Raw genomic sequence first — 22362 nt, 5'->3', positions numbered from 1 at the left:
CAGCCCCATTACAGTACATCACAGTCACGTCTCCCCTGGGCTGAACTGTCACCAAGGAGCAGGGACTGGGTTCCATCCACCTTCGTATCCTTGACTTCCAGTAGAGCTGCCACAGAGGAGACGTGTGTGTTGATGCGTTAACTCCTGCCACGGTATTTTTTGTGCATGTGTGCTAATAGGCTGGAAAAACAGACCGAAAAGAATTTGTGAGGAAGAAAACCAAAATGAATCCATTTTCCAGTTCCACCAATAAAGAGAAGAAAAAGCAGAAGAACTTCATGATGATGCGGTATAGTCATAATGTCCGGTCAAAAAATAAGCGTTCCTTCCGAGAAAAGCAGGTGAGCTCAACCTGAAGCTTGACTAGGCAGAGTGGTGGTGGTGTTCTGAGACTTCTCTATGTGTGAGTGGAATCATGCCCTCTAAGACCTTGTGTAATGTGTGTCTCAGGATTAATGGGCTATATTCTTAGAGAGCGTGGAGAGGTGGAGAGCAGTCAGAGCATGTAAATCCTATACCTAACTTGGTAGAGATTCAGCTGTGTGACTTTTGTTTTTTTTTCTCCTCTGTAAATGAGTTTAGGCTAAATGATTGCTAAGGTCCATTCCTATGCTAAGAGTCTCTTGGTATTGCATGTGTGAAGTACAATATAAAACTCAACTGAAGAATAATTTTTGAGTGTTTGTTATATGCCTGGTGCTTTTCTCCAAAAAACATTATTATGTGTGGTAGTATCTCGGAAAGGGCTTCCTAGATGGCTCAGTGGTAAAGAACCTGCCTGCCAACACAGGAGATGCATGTTCAATCTCTGGGTCAAGAAGATCCCCAGCAGAAGGAAATGACAATGCACTCCAGTATCCTTGCCTGGGAAATTCCATGAACAGAGAAGCCTGGCAGACTACAGTCCACAGGGTCGAGAGTGGAACAAGACTGAGTGACTAAGCAACAACAGTGTCTCAGAAGCAGCTTCAGGAGAGCAGTACAGACTAAACAGTCTGTCCCTGGCATGGTCCTTCCTCTGTGTGCCCTTATAGGACTTTGGCATTTTATTTTATCCATTTTCTGTCTTGGGCGAGTAGTCCTGTTATTATAGTAAAACAGATTTTTGTTTTTATATCCTTGTCTACTGGGAATGTACCCAGAAGAATCTCTGGGAAATCAGGTAAATCAAGTAAATCAGGTAAAGTAAATGTCAGTGCCACATTCTGAACCAGCGTTCCTAAATTGTCAGCCAGTTATGAACCTCTATTCTATTAACATAGAATAGAAGGCAGAGATGGAAACGTGAGAGCCAGCTCTCCAGGGCAGGGCTCCATCTGTGCGGGAACCAAGTCAGAATGAACTAAATTAAGATACCCCCTTAAGGCCTCCCTATCTATTTAAACTTGCTAGTTCTCAACTGTTTAGCTGCTGCTGCTGCTGCTAACTTGCTTCAGTCGTGTCCAACTCTGTGTGACCCCATAGACAGCGGCCCACCAGGCTCCTCCATCCCTGGGATTCTCCAGGCAAGAACACTGGAGTCGGTTGCCATTTCCTTCTCCAATGCATGAAAGTGAAAAGTGAAAGTGAAGTCACTAAGTCATGTCTGACTCTTTGCAATCCCATGGACTGCAGCCCACCAGGCTCCTCCGTCCATGGGATTTTCCAGGCAAGAGTACTGCAGTGGGTTGCCATTGCCGTCTCCGCAACTGTTTAGCAGCATTGTGTAAGTAATGAAATGACAATATGCTGAATAGAAGTTGTTGAAAGCTGAAGTGAAAGAAGCCATTAAAGATTTAAATAGTCTTGGACTTCCCTGGTGGTCCAGTGGTTAAAAATCCACCTGCCAGTGCTGGGGACAGGGGTTCAACCCCTGGTCCAGGAAGATCACACTTGCTGAGGAGCAACTAAGCCCGTGTGCCACAACTACTGAGCCCATGTGGTGTAAAATGTGCTCCACAAGAGAGGCCACTGCAGTGAGAAGCCCGTGCATCACAACTAGGAAGTGCTCCCTGCTCATAGCAACTGGAGAAGACCCAGTGTAGCCAAAAACTAATTAATTAATTGTAAAAGATTTTAAATTGAATTTTCCCAATTCAATTTAAATTCATGGTTGAATTGATTAAATCCATTAGTTTATCCTTCCCTGCCTTTTGTACGATTTTACAGTTGAGGAAAATAGTTGGCAGTTGGCAGGCCTTGCCTTATTTTGAGGTATTTATAATCTTGTTACACTTAGCTAGGAGTGTTCCCTTCCCCACTTCCTCTATTTTTAGCAGATTTTCTTTGGCATGATAGAGCAGCCCCGCTTTGTCCCCATCAGCACCTCTGAAGTATCAAATATTTGTCTTAAAGAATTTTTTAAGAGGAAGTTAAGAGTTCACTGGACATGTGCACACATGGCTTCAAGAATGCTTTTTCCTCCTCCGGTTTTCTTGCCATGACCAGAACTTCTGTGTTTGTTTCCTTGTCCTATATTTTCTTCAGGGTCTCTTCATGATGAAGCTTGACTCTGGGTTCCTAATTTTCTCTATTCTGTCCTTCCCTCTAGGCCAGCAGAGTAATCAATTATTAAGTGAAAATTATTAAGTGAGATATTTTACATTCTTATTTCTGAGCTAATTGAAACCCAGTATGTTTTACGCTTGTGCTCTGTGCTGTGTGCAGTCGCTCAGTCGTGTCTGCCTCTTTGTGACCCCATGGACTGTAGCCTGCCAGGCTCCTCTGTCCTTGGGGATTCTCCAGGCAAGAATTCTAGAGTGGATTGCCATGCCCTCCTCCAGGGGATCTTCCCAATCTAGGGATCAAATCCAAGTCTTCCGCATTGCAGGCGGATTCTTTACTGTCTGAACCACCAGGGAAGCCCATGAAGTGGTGGTAGCCACTGGAGGGGGTAGCCTATCCCTTCTTCAGGGGCTCTTCCCGACCCAGGAATCGAACCAGGGTCTCCTGCACAAAGAATCCGAAGGCGGATTCTTTACCAACTGAGCTACCAGGGAATATTTGGACTAGCCATGTTTCATTGCCCAACAGCCATGTATAGCTAGTGGCTACTGTATTGGATGGTATATTTATAGAGCATCTCCAAAAAGAGGTAAAACTAGAGAAGGAGGGTAAAGCACATGAGAAGAGAAAGAGAAGAGGACCTTGCAGGGTGTTCAGATGGTGTGAACAAGGAAGGAGCCTGATATATGTGTGAGAGTGGCCTGTGCTTTGTTACAAAGTTGGATGGTATATTTATAGAGCATCTCCAAAAAGAGGTAAAACTAGAGAAGGAGGGTAAAGCACATGAGAAGAGAAAGAGAAGAGGACCTTGCAGGGTGTTCAGATGGTGTGAACAAGGAAGGAGCCTGATATATGTGTGAGAGTGGCCTGTGCTTTGTTACAAAGTTTAATGAGTGGAATTAAATCCGTACTGAGTTACAACATTATTAGCTGATTGTCGTTTGGTCGCCCAGTCGTGTCCAATTCTTTACGACTCCATGGACTGCAGTACACCAGGCCTCTCTGTCCCTCACCATCTCCTGAAGTTTGCCCAAGTTCGTGTCCATTGCATTGGTGATATATTATTAGCTAATATATCGTTCTTAACCATATGGATGACTATTTCTCAGCTTTCCAGTTTTGAACTTATTAACTGCAGATGGTGATTGCAGTCATGAAATTAAAAGATGCTTACTCCTTGGAAGGAAACTTATGACCAACCTAGATAGCATATTCAAAAGCAGAGATATTACTTGGCCAACCAAGGTCCGTCTAGTCAAGGCTATGGTTCTTCCAGTAGTCATGTATGAATGTGAGAGTTGGACCGTGAAGAAAGCTGAGTGCCGAAGAATTGATGCTTTTGAACTGTGGTGTTGGAGAAGACTCTTGAGAGTCCCTTGGACTGCAAGGAGATCCAACCAGTCCATCCTAAAGAAGACCAGTCCTGGGTGTTCATTGGAAGAACTGATGCTGAGGCTGAAACTCCAATACTTTGGCCACCTCGTGCGAAGAGTTGACTCATTGGAAAAGACTCTGATGCTGGGAGGGATTGGGGGCAGGAGGAGAAGGGGACCACAGAGGATGAGATGGCTAGATGGCATCACCGACTCGATGCACATGAGTTGGGATGAACTCTGGGAGTTGGTGATGGACAGGGAGACCTGGTGTGCTGCAATTCATGGGGTCTCAAAGTGTCAGATACGACTGAGCAACTGAACTGAACTGAACTGAATCAATGTATAACAATATGAACGGATACTATAATTAAACTGAGTTTACAGATATGAAAATAATACATATATGGCTAACTCAGAATTACCTTCTTAGCCATGCAACTTAGGTTGAAAGAAACTTGTTAATTTTTTTCTACCATAAGTGTCCAGTTACTCTGCCTGTCTACACAGACATACTAAGACCCAGACCTGAGTTAAAGGCAAGAAATCAATAACTTAAAATTATAAAATTCAAAAAGTTTGAATATGTAGATATAGAGCCAGGCAACTTCCACCCCGCCAAAATGCTTTAAAGTTTCTAGGACTCAAAAGGTGATGGGTGCTTGGGGAATTAATGGAATAATATTCATAACAAACTTAAAAGGTACACAGTGGCCTTGGTTATCTTTTTAAATTTAGGTTTATTCTTCATAATCTTTTACTTAATATTCCATTCATTTTCTTTTGGGAACTGTGAAACTTTCTGAGGATATTTACAGATTCACTTTGAACACTGGTCCAGTGGTCGTCTTCTCTAGATCATGTTTACCTCATTGTTTCCTTATCTTCCAGCTGGCGCTACGAGATGCACTCTTGAAAAAGAGAAAAAGAATGAAGTAACTTCCAAGCAAGTCTTCCATTCCAAGGAGAATGCTAAATTTGTATCATTACTCTGAAAACTTGCAAATTAAGAATATTTGTTTACATTAAAAAGTCCAGAAGCACTATGTTGTGAAAACCACAGTAAACTTGGTAGCTTTTGGTGTTCTTATTTTAGAGATGGGTAATGGTGGGAATGTTTGAAATGTAAACAGTTGTGGTATAAAATAATTTTCATTTAGTGTTCATGCAAGAAAATAATTATATACACATGTATAGAGTGAGAGAGAGTGCCTATTAATTGTCACTGAAGATATGAGAATGAATGAGCCATAACTTCTCATTCAAGATATTTATAACCTGTTTGTAGGATGGGGCGAGGGGCAAGTGTGTTTATATGTATTTACACTGCTGTATAAATAGTTCTATAGTAGAGACAGTTTTATACTTCTGTAGAGTCATAGAGGCCTTACGGACTAACTCTGCAGAGGATGGGTATTAAATATTTTCTTAAAACAGGACAGTGTTACAAGAGTAAGAGGATCTTACTTGTAAATAGGCTTACCTGCTGAAAACAGGTTCCTGCTGTACAGATTTTGAGTAGACAATTTAGCCTTTTTAGTCCATCCATCCAAAAGATGTAATTATTTTATATGCCAGGTAAAGGCATTTTGGCTAAGATCTCATTTTTTAAATTGCCTTAAGTATAAATAGTAATCTCAGAGTGGCTTCTGTTCATTATTTGGGCTGCCCACTCTTCCACAGAGGAAAAAGAAATCAGATTACTTTCCTCGGTCTTCCTTGATCCTGTAATATGTCCAGCCCTCTGCTGGCCTTGTCTCAATAAAAGGTTTCTAATGTCAAATAGGTACTCTGTGTGCCGCGTGGTGTGTCTTATCTCCCTCCCCCAGGCATACCTGAGTAGATTCCAAGGGCCACGAGAGCCATGGTCAGCTGTTTGCAACTTTCTGCATTTGGAAATCGTTTGGTGCCCTTTGTCTCAAATTTCTTAGATAATATTGTGATAGTCGGAAAAATTGCTTCAACCTAGAGTAAAAGGCAATTTTCTGCCCACTCAGCAGCTTGTAAAACCACTTCTCTTATTCCTTTTCTAGCATCTTCTGTTTACTTTCCAAGTTCAACTTCAGTGTTACTTCAATGAAACTTTGTGACTTTTCCTAAGACACCCCATACCACTAGGGATTAATGATTACTTTGCTGTGGCCTGGCAAAAGGAACCCTCCATCAACCCCCAGAAGCTTCAGTGTTTCACAGGAAGTGCATGTTTGAATGTTTCAGACCTGAAACTGCTCTTTACTCTTTGCATATTTCAACTGTCTCCCTGTGTATGTGTCTAGCTCCAGAAGTAAATAAAACTCAAAATGGCCTAGGGTCTGTAGCTTTGCTCTTTGAAATTGTGGTGATGCTGGGTACTTTAATCCTTCCCCTAGACTTTTTCACCCCTCTGAGCTGCCGAGAGGCCAAGAGTCCATTCTGTAGTCTGCTCTCTGTTCTACTATTAACTGAAGTTTGTATGGCAGCTAAATTTCTGGCTTTAAAAGCTATAGCTTTAACTTTTATTTCTTTAATCCCATAGTATCAGTTTAGTTCAGTCGTGTCCGACTCTGCAACCCGATGGACTGTAGCACGCCAGGCTTCCCTGTCCATCACCAACTCCTGGAGCTTGCTCAAACTCGTCCATCAAGTTGGTAATGCCATCCAACCATCTTATCCTCTGTCATCCCCTTCTCCTCTTGCCTTCAGTCTTTCCCATCATGAGGGTCTTTTCCAGTTAGTCAGTTCTTTGCATCAGGTGGCCAAAGTTGGAGCTTCAGCATCAGTCCTTCCAGTGAATATTCAGGACTGATTTCCTTTAGAATTGGCTTGATCTCCTTGCTGTCCAACGGACTCTCACAGCATATAATTCCTTTTATTATTTTATAAGTCTTCTATTGAGGATATTTTCTGTTTAAGTTTGGAGGTCAGATCCTCACAAGGTTGGATGCTGTCAACAACTGTAGAGTGACCTTCTAGGTGACTCTTACCTTGAAGAAGTCACCAGGGCTTGAACTTCAGCTCTTGAGTCCCAAATTTTTGTCAACAGTGAGAATGGGGCCATTTCAGAGATGAACATTCAACCATCCAAACTCATATAAAGTATAAATCTAGAATACTGGTACATATATGTGATCTTAGCAACTTCTACTAAAAAATAGGCTCCACAGAAGGCAGTGAGTCTGTTCTGTGCTAGTTCAGTGCCAAGTAAGTAGGTGCTCAACAAATACTTGAATACCTGATAAAAACCCCTATCTGTCAGTCTTCTCTCCATAAATAAAATACCACCTACCTCATTGATTGTTTTGAGAATTTTGAGAACCAAGCACTTAGCATGGTATTTGCCGCCAAGAAAGCATTCAGTAAATTTCTCATCAAAGATTACATACCTATTAAGTTTTTTAGTTTGGGGTTTTTTGCTTAATTTACTTGAAACAATAGTTGAACTTGCTATAAATATTTGTTTTACCCCTTATCCATTTAGGGGGAGCTAGTTTGAAACATAAAAATTTATCTAGGCGGAGTTACCTGGTTGTCCAGTGGTTGAGACTCCATGCTCTCACTGCCAGCAGCCCGGGTTCAGTCCCTGTTTGGGGAACTAAGAGCCTACAAGCCACATAGTGTGGCCAAAACAATATTTTTGAATGTATATTGAATGCTTTTTGTGGGCCAAGCATGTGCTAGAAGCTGTGTGGGATGCTAGAAGCTAGAAGCTGTACAATGTTCCTGCCATATAGAAACTTTTAATCCTTTGAAGGAAATACAAGTTCAGTTCAGTTCAGTTCAGTCGCTCAGTCATGTCCGACTCTTTGCGACCCCATGAAGCACAGCATGCCAGGCCTCCCTGTCCATCACCAACTCCCAGAGTTCACTCAGACTCACATCCATCAAGTCAGTAATGCCATGCAACCATCTCATCCTCTGTCATCCTCTTCTTCTCCTGCCCCCAATCCCTCCCAGCATCAGGGTCTTTTCCAATGAGTCAACTCTTTGTATGAGGTGGCCAAAGTACTGGAGTTTCAGCTTTAGCATCATTCCTTCCAAAGAAATCCCAGGGTTGATCTCCTTCACAATGGACTGGTTGGATCTCCTTGCAGTCCAAGGGACTCTCAAGAGTCTTATCCAACACTACAGTTCAAAAGCATCAATTCTTCAGCGCTCAGCCTTCTTCAGAGTCTAACTCTCACATCCATACATGACCACAGGAAAAACCATAGCCTTGACTAGACGGACCTTAGTCGGCAAAGTAATGTCTCTGCTTTTGAATATACTACCTAGGTTGGTCATAACTTTTCTTCCAAGGATTAAGCGTCTTAGTTTCATGGCTGCAATCACCATCTGCAGTGATTTTGGTGCCCCAAAAAACAAAGTCTGACACTGTTTCCCCATCTATTTGCCATGAAGTGATGGGACCAGATGCCATGATCTTCGTTTTCTGAATGTTGAGCTTTAAGCCAACTTTTTCACTCTCCTCTTTTACTATCATCAAGAGGCTTTTTAGTTCCTCTTCACTTTCTGCCATAAGGGCTGTGTCATCTGCATATCTGAGGTTACTGATATTTCTACCAGCAATCTTGATTCCAGCTTGTGTTTCTTCCAGTCCAGCGTTTCTCATGATGTACTCTGCATACAGTTAAATAAGCAGGGTGACAATATACAGCCTTGATGTACTCCTTTTCCTATTTGGAACCAGTCTCTTGTTCCATGTCCACTTCTAACTGTTGCTTCCTGACCTGCATACAGATTTCTCAAGAGGCAGGTCAGGTGGTCTGGTATTCCCATCTCTTTCAGAATTTTCCACAGTTTATTGTGGTCCACACAGTCAAAGGCATAGTCAATAAAGCAGAAATAGATGTTTTTCTGGAACTCCCTTGCTTTTTTGATGATCCAGCGGATGTTGGCAATTTGATCTCTGGTTCCTCTGCCTTTTCTAAAACCAGCTTGAACATCTGGAAGTTCACGGTTCACGTATTGCTGGAGCCTGGCTTGGAGAATTTTGAGCATTACTTTACTAGCGTGTGAGATGAGTGCAATTGTGCGGTAGTTTGAGCATTCTTTGGCATTGCCTTTCTTTGGGATTGGAATGAAAACTGACCTTTTCCAGTCCTGTGGCCACTGCTGAGTTTTCCAAATTTGTTGGCATATTGAGTGCAGCACTTTCACAGCATCATCTTTCAGGATTTGAAACAGCTCCAGTGGAATTCCACCACCTCCACTAGCTTTGTTCGTAGTGATGCTTTCTAAGGCCCACTTGACTTCACATTCCAGGATGTATGGCTCTAGATGAGTGATCACACCATCATGATCATCCAGGTCGTGAAGATCTTTTTTGTACGGTTCTGTGTATTCTTGTCATCTCTTCTTAATATCTTCTGCTTCTGTTAGGTCCATACCATTTCTGTCTTTTATCGAGCCCATCTTTGCATGAAATGTTCCCTTGGTATCTCTAGTTTTCTTGAAGAGATCTCTAGTCTTTCCCATTCTGTTCTTTTCCTCTATTTCTTTGCATTGATTGCTGAGGAAGGCTTTCTTATCTCTTCTTGCTATTCTTTGGAACTCTGCATTCAGATGCTTATATCTTTCCTTTTCTCCTTTGTTTTTCACCTCTCTTCTTTTCAAAGCTATTTGTAAGGCTTCTCCAGACAGCCATTTTGCTTTCTTGCATTTCTTTGCGATGGGGATGGTCTTGATCCCTGTCTCCTGTACAATGTCACAAACCTCCGTCCATAGTTCATCAGGCACTCTATCTATCAGATCTAGGCCCTTAAATCTATTTCTCACTTCCACTATATAATCATAAGGGATTTGATTTAGGTCATACCTGAATGGTCTAGCAGTTTTTCCTGCTTTCTTCAATTTAAGTCTGAATTTGGTAATAAGGAGTTCATGATCTGAGCCACAGTCAGCTCCTGGTCTTGTTTTTGTTGACTGTATAGAGCTTCTCCATCTTTGGCTGCAAAGAATATAATCAGTCTGATTTCAGTGTTGACCATCTGGTGATGTCCATGTGTAGAGTCTTCTCTTGTGTTGTTGGAAGAGGGTGTTTGCTATGACCAGTGCATTTTTTTGGGAAAACTCTATTAGTCTTTGCCCTGCTTCATTCCACATTCCAAGGCCAAATTTGCCTGTTACTTCGGGTGTTTCTTGACTTCCTACTTTTGCATTCCAGTCCCCTATAATGAAAAAGACATCTTTTTTGGGTGTTAGTTCTAAAAGGTCTTGTAGGTCTTCATAAAACCGTTCAACTTCAGCTTCTTCAGCATTACTGGTTGGGGCATAGACTTGAATTACTGTGATATTGAATGGTTTGCCTTGGAGACGAACAGAGATCATTCTGTCATTTTTGAGATTGCATCCAAGTACTGCATTTCAGACTCTTTTGTTGACCATGATGGCTACTCCATTTCTTCTGAGGCATTCCTGCCCACAGTAGTAGATATAATGGTCATCTGAGTTAAATTCACCCATTCCAGTCCATTTTAGTTCAGTGATTCCTAGAATGTTGATGTTCACTCTTGCCATCTCTTGTTTGACCACTTCCAATTTGCCTTGATTCATGGACCTGACATTCCAGGTTCCTATGCAATATTGCTCTTTACAGCATCGGACCTTGCTTCTATCACCAGTCACATCCACAGCTGGGTATTGTTTTTGCTTTGGCTCCATCCTTTCATTTTTTCTCGAGTTATTTCTCCACTGACCTCCAGTAGCATATTGGGCACCTACTGACCTGGGGAGTACCTCTCTCAGTATCCTATCATTTTGCCTTTTCATACTGTTCATGGGGTTCTCAAGGCAAGAATACTGAAGTGGTTTGCCATTCCCTTCTCCAGTGGACTACATTCTATCAGACCTCTCCACCACGACCCACCCATCTTGAGTTGCTCCGCAGGCATGGCTTAGTTTCATTAAGTTAGACAAGGCTGTGGTCCTAGTGTGATTAGAATGACTAGTTTTCTGTGATTATGGTTTCAGTGTGTCTGCCCTCTGATGCCCTCTTGCAACACCTACCATCTTACTTGGGTTTCTCTTACCTTGGGCGTGGGGTATCTCTTCACAGCTGCTCCAGCAAAGCACAGCCGCTGCTCCTTACCTTGGATGAGGGGTATCTCCTCCTGCCGCCCTTCCTGACCTTCAACGTGGGATGGCTCCTCTAGGCCCTCCTGCGCCCGCACAGCCACCACTCCAGTGACTATATTAAAAAAGCACATCACAGGGCTAGGGACAGCCTACAGAGGAACAGTTAAACTGGCAGAAAGGTAGAATGCCTGATGGCTAATACACTGATACTTAGGAACAGAACTGCAGTAGGAGATGGACTCACAAATCATAAAAGTTTAGGGTTTAGAAGTTGATATAATTTTTTGAAGATTTTAATTAATATAAATTTTGGTTTTGTTATCGCATATCCTAATTCTTTTTAAATGTGTAATCTATATCGTGTTACATGGCAACTCAGTGTTGCCCACAGTGTTCAATCAGTCATAATGTTCTGTTCTTCACCCTCTTCCAACACCACAAGACTCTACACATGGACATTACCAGATGGTCAACACTGAAATTAGATTGATTATATTCTTTGCAGCCAAAGATGGATAAGCTCTATACAGTCAGCAAAAACAAGACTGGGAGCTGACTATAGCTCAGATCATGAATTCCTTATTGCCAAATTCAGACTTAAATTGAAGAAAGTAGGGAAAACCACTGAACCATTCAGGTATGACCTAAATCAAATCTGTAACGATTATACAGTGGAAGTGACAAATAGATTCAAGGGATTAGATCTGATAGAGTACCTTAAGAATTAGGGACAGAGGTTCATGACATTGTACAGGAGACAGGGAGCAAGACCATCCCCAAGAAAAAGAAATGCAAAAAAGCAAAATGGTTGCCTGAGGAGGCCTTAGAAGTAGCTGTAAAAAGAAGAGAAACAAAAGGCAAAGGAGAAAAGGAAAGACATACCCATTTGAATGCAGAGTTCCAAAGAATGGCAGGGAGAGATAAGACAGCCTTCCTCACTGATCAATGCAAAGAAATACAGGAAAACAATGGAAAGGGAAAAACTAGAGATCTCTTCAAGAAAATTAGAGATACCAAGGGAACATTTCATGCAAAGATGGGCACAATAAAGGAAAGAAATGGTATGGACCTAACAGAAACAGTACATTAAGAAGAGGTGGCAAGAATACACAGAACTATACAAAAAAGATCTTCATGACACACATAATCACAATGGTGTGATCACTCACCTAGAACCAGACATCCTGGAATATGAAGTCAAGTGGCCTTAGGAAGCATCACTACAAACAAAGCTAGTGGAGGTGATGGAATTCCAGTTGAGCTATTTCAAATCCTAAAAGATGATGCTGTGAAAGTACTGCACTCAATATGCCAGCAAATTTGGAAAACTCAGCAGTGGCCCCTGGAAAAGGTCAGTTTTCATTCCAGTCCCAAAGGAAGGCAATGCCAAATCACAACAAACTGTAGAAAGTTCTTAAAGATATGAGAATGCCAGATCACCTGACCTGCCTCCTGAGAAATGTGTAGGCAGGTCAAGAAGCAACAATCAGATCTGGACATGGAACAACAGACTGGTTCCAAATCGGGAAAGGAGTACGTCAAGGCTGTATATTGTCACCCTACTTGTTTAACTTATATGCAGAGTACATCATGAATAATGCCAGGCTGGATGAAGCACAAGCTGGAATCAAGATTGGCAGGAGAAATATCAATAACCTCAGATATGCAGATGACACCACCCTATGGCAGAAAGTGAAGAGGAACTCAAGAGCCTCTTGATGAAAGTGAGGAGAGAGTGAAAAAGCTGGCTTTAAACTCAACATTCAGAAAACTAAGATCATGGCATCTGTTCCCATCCTTTCATGGCAAATAGATGGGGAAACAGTGGAAACAGGCTGACTTTATTTTCTTCAGCCCCAAAATCACTTCAGATGGTGACTGCAGCCATGAAATTAAAAGATGCTTACTCCTTGGAAGGAAAGTTATGACCAACCTAGACAGCATATTGCAAAGCAGAGATATTACTTTGCCAACAAAGGTCCATCTAGTCAAAGCTATGGTTTTTCCAGTGGTCATGTATGGATGTGATAGTTGGACTACAAAGAAAGCTGAGTGCCGAAGAATTGATGGTTTTGAACTGTGGTGTTGGAGAAGACTCCTGAGAGTCCGTTGGATTGCAAGGAGATCCAACCAGTCTATCCTAAAGAAGGTCAGTCCTGGGTGTTCACTGGAAGGACTGATGTTGAAGCTCAAACTCCAATACTTTTGCCACCTCATGTGAAGAGTTGACTCACTGGAAAAGACCCTGATGCTGGGAGGGATTTGGGGCAGGAGGAGAAGGGGACCACAGAAGATGAGATTGCTGGATGGCATCACCGACTTGATGGACATGGGTTTGGGTGGACTCGGAGTTGGTGATGGACAGGGAGGTGCCAGGAGCCAGCACGGGCCACCCCACCCATGACAAGGTCATGTCGAAGAGAACTGTTAAGCAAGGCTTCAGGACTCAAGGGGCTCCCTAGACCAGCTCGAGCATCTACCCCAAAACCAGAGTCTGTCTGTCTATTTCATGACTTTCGCCAACTCCTCTGACATTAACAGGGGGCTATCCCCGACCATCTTTCTCTGGAGAAAATCAACTTGGGGCTCTAGCTAATAAGTCTCCTGGACATGAGAGGAATGTTTCAAATCAAATCCCCTCTGTTAGCATTCTAGCTTGCTTGGCAGGTTTATCCAGACTTTTGCAGCTACGCATATGATTATTCGCAGCCTCTCAACTGTGAGAGGCACAGGAAGCCTAAAACATAGAGCCTTTCGAAGAGTTAAAAGTTATTAGAGTAGTGCTGGTTTAGGATTTCATTATTGGGCCAATGCTTGTTGCTAAGTTCCCATATCTCTTATCCACTGTGCACCTGGGAGTGCATTAGTTAACATAGTTGGAATGTAAGAAAAACAAGTGTAGCCTTGAATTAACCACATCAGACCTTTGAGTTAATTGGTTCTTTCTTTCTTGTAGCTCACTGCACCTTTGCTCCATGAGAAATGTAACTCTGTTTAGCATTTTCTGAGGCTGACATAGATTAGAAATATAAAGAAAACATACTTTGAGGAAAAAGAAGTTTTCTGGTTGTGCAGCCTTTATCAAAAGAGGGTCATAAAATGTTGACAGGCCTCCAAGGCCAGAAGATAATGTACACAACATTGTTTGTGGGAAAGGTATGCAGAAAAAATCCTGGTTTTGATAAGGGCAAAACTGCTGGAATGTTGGGGCTGACTCTGTATGACCTTGCATCTTTCATTTCCCTCTATGTACAAGTTAAGGTATAAAAGTCCCTTTTGAAAATAAAGTGATGGGCCTCGCTTGAAAAAGCTTGGTCACCCCATGTCTCTTTTTTTCTTTCTTTCTCTTTCTTACTCTCTTTTTCAGGCTGATCCCTTGGAGCATAGAGGCACTCTGCGTTCACTTATCTGTCTGGGTTTCTAAGTCCTGAAGGGGAAGGCGTTCTGCGTCTTCACTCCCTCGGGAGACCAGGAGGGCATCTGTGGCCTATGTGAACAGAGCAAGCTCCTTGTCTTGGGGCTTTATTGGCTTTCTGTGTAAACCAGGGAATATCAGCCTCTTTCTCTCCTCTACTCCTCTCTCATTCATTCATTCATTCATTCGCCAATGCCGTTTCTCCTTTGGGTTCCCCTGGATCCTGTGGCGGCTGGACCCCGGCAGGGAGGCCTGGCGTGCTGCGGTTCATGGGGTTGCAAAGAGTCAGACACGACTGAGCGACTGACTGAACTGACCGAAACAAAGACCCAGATCCTATAAACGTGATGTAAACCACCTCTTTACTGTACTCCTCACTTAGGACCCCCACACTCCTCTCCGGGTGTGTACCTCTGCCTTTCCTCTGACATAAATAAATAAACTGTTTCTCTGTGTGCTCTCCCATACACCGTACTGTGTCTCTAGTAATAAACTTTGTACCTGTTTTGCAGTTTTGCCTCCTTGAAACATTCTTGGTGTCAGACTGGGTAAGAATCAGGGAACTTCAGTTCTAGCCTCTGGCCCCTGGTGGACTGGTGGCTAGGCCTAATCCCTGGAAAGGGAAATAAGATCCTGCTTCAAGACTATTGTCTCTCTGAGTAAGAGACTCTGCTTTCCAATGTGTGGGTGCAGGGTGTGGGTTCGATCCTTGGTCAGGGAACTGAGGTTCCACTTGCCATGGAATGTGACCAAAGTTAGAAAAAAAAAAAAAAGTAAACTGTGGTTCAAATATAGCTGGTTGGATTTTCCTTTTCTCTACATATTAAGTGTGTATGTATGCATGTGTGCATGCTCAGTCCCTCAGTCACATCAGACTCTTGGTGACCCCACAGACTGTAGCCTGCTAGGTTCCTCTGTCCATGAGATTTCCCAGGCAAGAATACTAGAGTGGGTTGCCATTTCCTTTTCCAGGGGATCTTCCTGACCCAGGGATTGATCCCACATCTCCTGGGTCTCCTACACTATAGGTGGATTATTTAGCACTGAACTTTCACATAGGATTGATCTTTATATATATTTTATATACTATATAAATGAGGAGATTTATTATCAGAATTGTCTTAGGCGATTATGGAGGCTGAAAAATCCTCCAATCTGCTGTCTGCAAGCTGGAGACCTGGGGAAGCTGGTAGTGTAATTCAGTTCAAGTCTGAAGTCCTGAGAATCAGGAATGCCAATGGCTTCTTCTCCCCCACACCCCCCCGCTTCACCCCCGGCCCCTTTTTAGTATAAAACACCTCTAGTTCCATTCTTATAGCAAGATTCAGTTTTGGTGTACCTAGTATTCCTGTTATTTAGATGCTAAGATCAGATCCAGGAGTGCTTTAAGAGGGCATTTGGCAAAGGGGTAAAGAAACATTAAGACAACATGGGAACCTAACTCTAGAAAGTGTTACAAAAGGGGAAGCATAAAAGAATTACATGGAAACTAAAAATGTGATATTTCACAACTTCTTATTTTAACGATACTTGAATCTTCCTCTTTTTAATAATTTTAGAAACATTTTACCATTTTAACTATAATATTTTTAAACATATAGAAAATAATGAAACATTTCCATCTTCTAAATTATTCAATATTAATTTTTACCATATATTTTTGTTTTAAAGAAATAGAATGTTAAGAGTATAGCTAAAGCCCCATTCAATTTTCTCCCTTCCTCAGGAATAACCACTATTTTGCAGGTGAAGTCTATTATTCTTTTAAGTATTTTTTCTTTTACTACATTTGTGTATGTGTGCGTATTGATAGGGCTTCCATGGTGGCTCAGATGGTGAAGAATCTGTCTGCAACGTGGGAGACTCAGGTTTGATCTGTGAGTCAGAAAGATCCCCTGAAGGAGAGAATGGCAACCCACTCCAGTATTCTTACCTGGAGAATTCCATGGACAGTGGAACCTGGAAAGTTCATGGGGTCAGAGAGAGTCAGACACGACTGAGTGACTAACATACACATGTATCGATATATATATATGTATGTATGTAATAAAAGTATCATTTAGTCTCTTAAAATTTTACATAAATACTATCATTGTATATATACTTTTGCTGACTATGTAACTCAACATTAAATTCTGGAAAAATAAAGATTCTATCATTTTAACTGAGGCAATACTTTTCCATTATTTGCCCAGAAATCCAAAATTTTATCATTACCCTACTAAAGAGCACCAAAGAATTGATGCTTTTGAACTGTGGTGTTGGAGCAGACTCCTGAGAGTCCCTTGGACTGCAAGGAGATCCAACCAGTCCATTCTGAAGGAGATCAGCCCTGGGATTTCTTTGGAAGGAATGATGCTAAAGCTGAAACTCCAGTACTTTGGCCACCTCATGCAAAGAGTTGACTCATTGGAAAAGATTCTGAGGCTGAGAGGGATTGGGGGCAGGAGGAGAAGGGGATGACAGAGGATGAGATGGCTGGATGGCATCACTGACTCGATGGACATGAGTCTGAGTGAACTCCGGGAGTTGGTGATGGACAGGGAGGCCTGGCGTGCTGTGATTCATGGGGTCACAAAGAGTCAGACATGATGAGCGACTGAACTGAACTGAAGAGCAGTTAGTTTTTTCTCACTTGTTCACTATTTAAAAATCCTGCCCCAATTAGTGTTTTTGTACATGTCTCCCTGGCATATGACCTAAAGTTGTTTTTTTTTTATCCAAAGCTCACATAGAAGCCTAGAAAGGGATTCCTCTTATGTTATGGAGCTCATGCTGCTGCTGCTGCTAAGTTGCTTCAGTTGTGTACAACTCTATGTGACCCCATAGACAGCAGCCTAACAGGCTCCCCCGTCCCTGGAATTCTCCAGGCAAGAACATTGGAGTGGGTTGCCATTTCCTTCTCCAATGCAGAAAAGTGAAAAGTGAAAGTGAAGTCGCTCAGTCAGGTCTGACTCTTAGCGACCCCATGGAGTGCAACCTACCAGGCTCCTCCGTCCATGGGGTTTTCCAGGCAAGAGTACTGGAGTGGGGTGCCATCGCCTTCTCCGATGGAGATCATGAGTCTTCCACTTTTTTTTTCCCATGAGTTTTCAACTTAACTAGGCAATGCTGAGTTGCATATTCCTAGCAAGAACTCATATGCATTTCTATTTTAGCACATCCACATCAACACTTGGTGTTATTGGACTCTAAAATTTTAGATAATCTGTTGCTGATAAAATCATATCATTTTAATTTGCATTTCAGTGATTACCTGTAAAGCTGAGATTGCTTCATGTGGATTTTGCCATTTGATTTTCCTCTTTCTACAGCCTTTTATCTTTGTTTTTTTCTTATTGATCTTTATATATTCTGGATACAAATTCTTTGTCAATTACTTATGTTGCAAGTAACTCTACAGATAGGAAATGGCATCTCAGTAATAAACTAAGTTCCCTATATTCTTTGGATATTGGAATTTAAAAAAAAAAGCCCTGGATTCTTTTTTTTTAATACACTACTTTTTAAGAGCAGTTTTAGGTTCACAGCAAAAACGAGCAGAATATGCAGAGCTCCCAATACTTCTGCTTTCCCCCACCCCCGCCCCACCCATAGCTTCCACCATTATCAATACCCTCCACCAGAGTGATGCATTTGTTACAACTGATGTTCCCACACTGACACATTATCACAAGTATCTTGCTTATATAAGGGTTCACTCTCGATGTACATTCCTTGGGTTTTGACAAATGTATGACATGTATCCACTATTATAACATCATACAGGGTAGTTTCACCACCCTAAAAATCATCTCTGTTCTGCTATTCATCTCTCTTTTCCCCCTAACCCTTGATAATCCCTGATCATTTCACTAGCTTTGCCTTTTCCAGCATATCCTAGAATTGGAATTATAATGGTATGTAGCTTTTTCAGATTAGCTTCTTTCACCTGGTACTATACACTCTGTTTCCTCCATGTCTTTTTATAGTTTTCTAGTGCATCACTTTTTAGTGTAAGCAATCTATTGAAGAACATCCTGATTACTTACAAGTTCTGCCAGTTATGATTAAAGCTAAGATTAATAGCCATGTGCATTTTTTTTAATGGACCTAAGTTTTCCACTCCTTGGGTAAATATCAAAGAGAGTGATTGCTGGATTATACGGTAAGAATATGTTTAGTTTTGTAAAAAATCATCGAACTATGTTCCTCCTAGCTTCCACTTACTCAGTTCCAAAGCCACACCCAAGGTTTTAGGTATTCAATATCACTCCACTTGCATTACCCAGATCTGTATCAGTTAACTATTGGTGTATAACAAATTACCACAAAATTTAGTGGCTTAAAGCAATGAACATCATTTCACAGTCTCTGTGGGTCAGGAATTTTGGGTGGCTTAGCTGGGGCTTCCCAGGTGGCTCTAGTGGTAAAGAACTTGCCTGCCAGTGCAGGAGACATGAAAGACTCAGGTTCAATCCCTGGGTCGGGAAGACCCCTGGAGTAGGAAATGGCAACCCTCTCCATCTTCTTGCCTGGAAAATTACATGGATAGAGGAGCCTGGCAGGCTACAATCCATGGGGTTGCAAAGAGTCAGTGACGACTGAGCACATGGAGCAGGTTATAACCTGTGGTCTCTCTCTCAATGGGGCTAGAGGATCCACTCCCCAAATGGCTTCTTCATACAACTGTTAGCAAGAAGTCTCAGTTCCTCCCTGGCTCTTGGTAGAAGGTCTCAGTTCCTTAGGTTAGGGACTTTTTCATGAGATTTCTTTAGTGTCCTCAGATCATGAGAACTGGCTTTTTTCAGAGTGAGCAATCCAAGAGACAGTGCAAGGAATTCAAAATGTCTTGTGACCCAGTTTAGGAAGTCAGACACCATGATTTCTTTGGCTCTATTCTATATGGGAGAAGCAAGTCACTAAATATAACCCACAATCAAGAGGGAGGGAATTAAGCTCCACCACTGGAACAGAGGAGTACTGAAGAACACATAGATCTAGTTTAAGACTGCCACACTACTTGCCAGCTGAACAAAATGAGAGGCCAGCTATGAAAGCATTATATTCCGTGTTTCCTATATCATCTACTTTTTCGAATTCTCCACAGAAGTAATTTTTAAACTGTAGATTCTGGCATAGATAAGCCATGAAATTAGCATATAACATCTCTGAAATCGGCAGAGCAGAGAAGCAACAGAAAACAGAGGGCTGATAGTTTTTTAATTCCAGATATCCCTTTTAATCTATGTTTTAACTGCCCCATAAACCTATGTATAACTGTTTAATAGAAGAGGAATAGATTATATGAAATTGTTTAATTGTAAATAATACCTAATTTACCACAGTTCAGTTCAGTTCAGTTCAGTCGCTCAGTCGTGTCCGACTCTTTGCGACCCCATGAATCGCAGCACGCCAGGCCTCCCTGTCCATCACCATCTCCCGGAGTTCACTCAGACTCACGTCCATCAAGTCCGTGATGCCATCCAGCCATCTCATCCTCGGTCGTCCCCATTTCCTCCTGCCACCAATCCCTCCCAGCATCAGAGTCTTTTCCAATGAGTCAACTCTTCGCATGATGTGGCCAAAGTACTGGAGCTTCAGCTTTAGCATTATTCTTTCCAAAGAAATCCCAGGGCCGATCTCCTTTAGAATGGACTGGTTGGATCTCCTTGCAGTCTTAGAGGACTCTCAAGAGTCTTCTCCAACACCACAGTTCAAAAGCATCAATTCTTCGGCACTCAGCCTTCTTCACAGTCCAACTCTCACATCCATACATGACCACAGGAAAAACCATAGCCTTGACTAGATGAACCTTAGTCGGCAAAGTAATGCCTCTGCTTTTGAATATACTATCTAAGTTGGTCATAACTTTTCTTCCAAGGAGTAAGCGTCTGTTAATTTCATGGCTGCAGTCACCATCTGCAGTGATTTTGGTGCCCCCAAAAGTAAAGTCTGACACTGTTTCCACTGTTTCCCCATCTATAGATCTATTCATTCGATACATTTATGGTTGTTTTAAAATTTGTATTTGTTTTTAATTTTTTTTAATATCACTCCTGAAATGACAGGAAATCACTTTTTATTTTTTAATGCAAGTGCATTTCTTTGAACCCAGCTAACATATTGGCTCCCTTGATTTTTTTCTCAATGCACCTTTGGCTAAAACAGGCAACTGCTGTTACTCAGGCTTTGTAAATGGGCAAATTAACATCTGGGTCTTCACTTAAATTTTATAGAAAGACTAGGAAGAAACAGGAACAGAGGCTTGAAACTTCAGCCCAGTGACACGGAAGCCATAAAAATGGAGGAAATCCGTGAACATATGACATAAAACGAACCTATCTACCAAACACAAATAGAGAACAGATATGTGGTCACCAAGGGGGGCTGGGGGAGGAATGGATCAGGAGTTTGGGGTTAGCAGATGCAAACTGCTATTTTATATAGAATGGATAAACAGCAAGGTCCTACTGTTTAACACAGGGAGCTACATTTAATATCCTGTGATAAATCATAATGGGAAAGAACATGTACAATGGAATCACTTTGCTGTATAGCAGAAATTAACACAGCACTATAAAAATCAGGAGTAGTGATGGTGTACTCTAGTTGGGAGAGGGGTGGCTGAAAAAAAGTAAGCCTTACTGAAAAAAAGCGAACTTTCCAAATTCTCCCTACACACTTCACAAACAGTGCTAACCATTAAGGAATGTTTCTGTCTTATTAAGTCTGGTGATTTTTCCTAAGACTAACATGTTTTGTCTCCCTTACGGGGAACACAAAAAGGTAAAGATGCTTCAAGTTACTGATTAGGAGGTGGAATTTGGATTCTGACAGTCTGGCTTTGAGGCTAGTTCACCAGTGATGAGACCTCAGGCAAATTACACAACATTTCTTATCAGGAAAAAGGGAGAGAGTCGGTAGAACCTATCTTCTGGCTTTCCCCCCCACCCCCCATTTATTTTTTACTGAAGGGTAATTTCTTTCCTACAAGATGATGCTATTAAAGTGCTGCACTCAATATGCCAGCAAATTTGGAAAACTCAGCAGTGGCCACAGGACTGGAAAAGGTCAGTTTTCATTCCAATCCCAAAGAAAGGCAATGCCAAACAATGATCAAACTACCACACAATCGCACTCATCTCACATGATAGCAAAGTAATGCTCAAACTTCTCCAACTAAGGTTTCAACAGTACGTCAACCAAGAACTTCCAGATGTTCAAGCTGGGTTTAGAAAAGGCAGGGGAACCAGAGATCAAATTGTCAACATCCACTGGATCATCAAAAAAGCAAGAGAGTTCCAGAAAAACATCTACTTCTGTTTTATTGACTATGCCAAAGCCTTTGATTGTGTGGATCACAACAAACTGGAAAATTCTTAAAGAGTTGAGAATGCCAGATCACCTGACCTGCCTTCTGAGAAATCTGTATGCAGGTCAAGAAGCAATGGTTAGAACTAGACATGGAACAACAGACTGGTTCCAAGTCATGAAAGGAGTACGTCAAGGCTGTATATTGTCACCCTACTTATTTAACTTATATGCAGAGTACATCATGAAAAATGCCAGGCTGGATGAAGCACAAGCTGGGATCAAGATTGCTGGGAGAAATATCAATAATCTCAGATATGCAGATGACACCACCCTTATGGCAAAAAGCGAAGAGGAACTGAAGAGCCTCTTGAAAGTGAGAGGAGAGTGAGAAAGCTGGCTTAAAACTCAACATTCAGAAAACTAAGATCATAGCATCTGGTCCCGTCATTTCATGGCAAATAGACAATGGAAACAGTGGCTGACTTTATTTTCTTGGGCTCCAAAATCACTGCAGATGGTGACTGCAGCCATGAAATTAAAAGACGCTTACTCCTTGGAAGAAAAGCTATGCCCAACCTAGACAGCATATTAAAAAGTAGAGACATTACTTTGCCAAAAAAAAAGTAGATCTAATCAGAGCTGCGGTTTTTCCAGTAGTCATATATGGATGTGAGAGTTGGGACTATAAAGAAAGCTGAGCGTCGAAGAATTGATGCTTTTGAACTGTGGCGCTGGAGAAGA

General features: G+C 41.9%; 1 protein-coding gene across 1 annotated transcript in view; it reads left to right on the top strand.

Annotated features, from left to right (window-relative positions):
• SDAD1 (SDA1 domain containing 1) overlaps positions 1 to 5645 on the top strand; it is a 30681-nt gene extending 25036 nt beyond the window's left edge. The window contains exons 21-22 of the mRNA XM_005681779.3: positions 180 to 341; positions 4749 to 5645. Of these exons, the coding sequence (XP_005681836.2) occupies positions 180 to 341; positions 4749 to 4796 (210 nt within the window). The 3' untranslated portion in view covers positions 4797 to 5645. The remainder of the gene's footprint in view (positions 1 to 179; positions 342 to 4748) is intronic.

The sequence above is a fragment of the Capra hircus genome, chromosome 6 (genome assembly GCF_001704415.2).
Source record: "Capra hircus breed San Clemente chromosome 6, ASM170441v1, whole genome shotgun sequence".
NCBI classification, from domain to species: domain Eukaryota; kingdom Metazoa; phylum Chordata; class Mammalia; order Artiodactyla; family Bovidae; genus Capra; species Capra hircus.
This window is presented reverse-complemented; position numbering and strand designations above follow the sequence as displayed.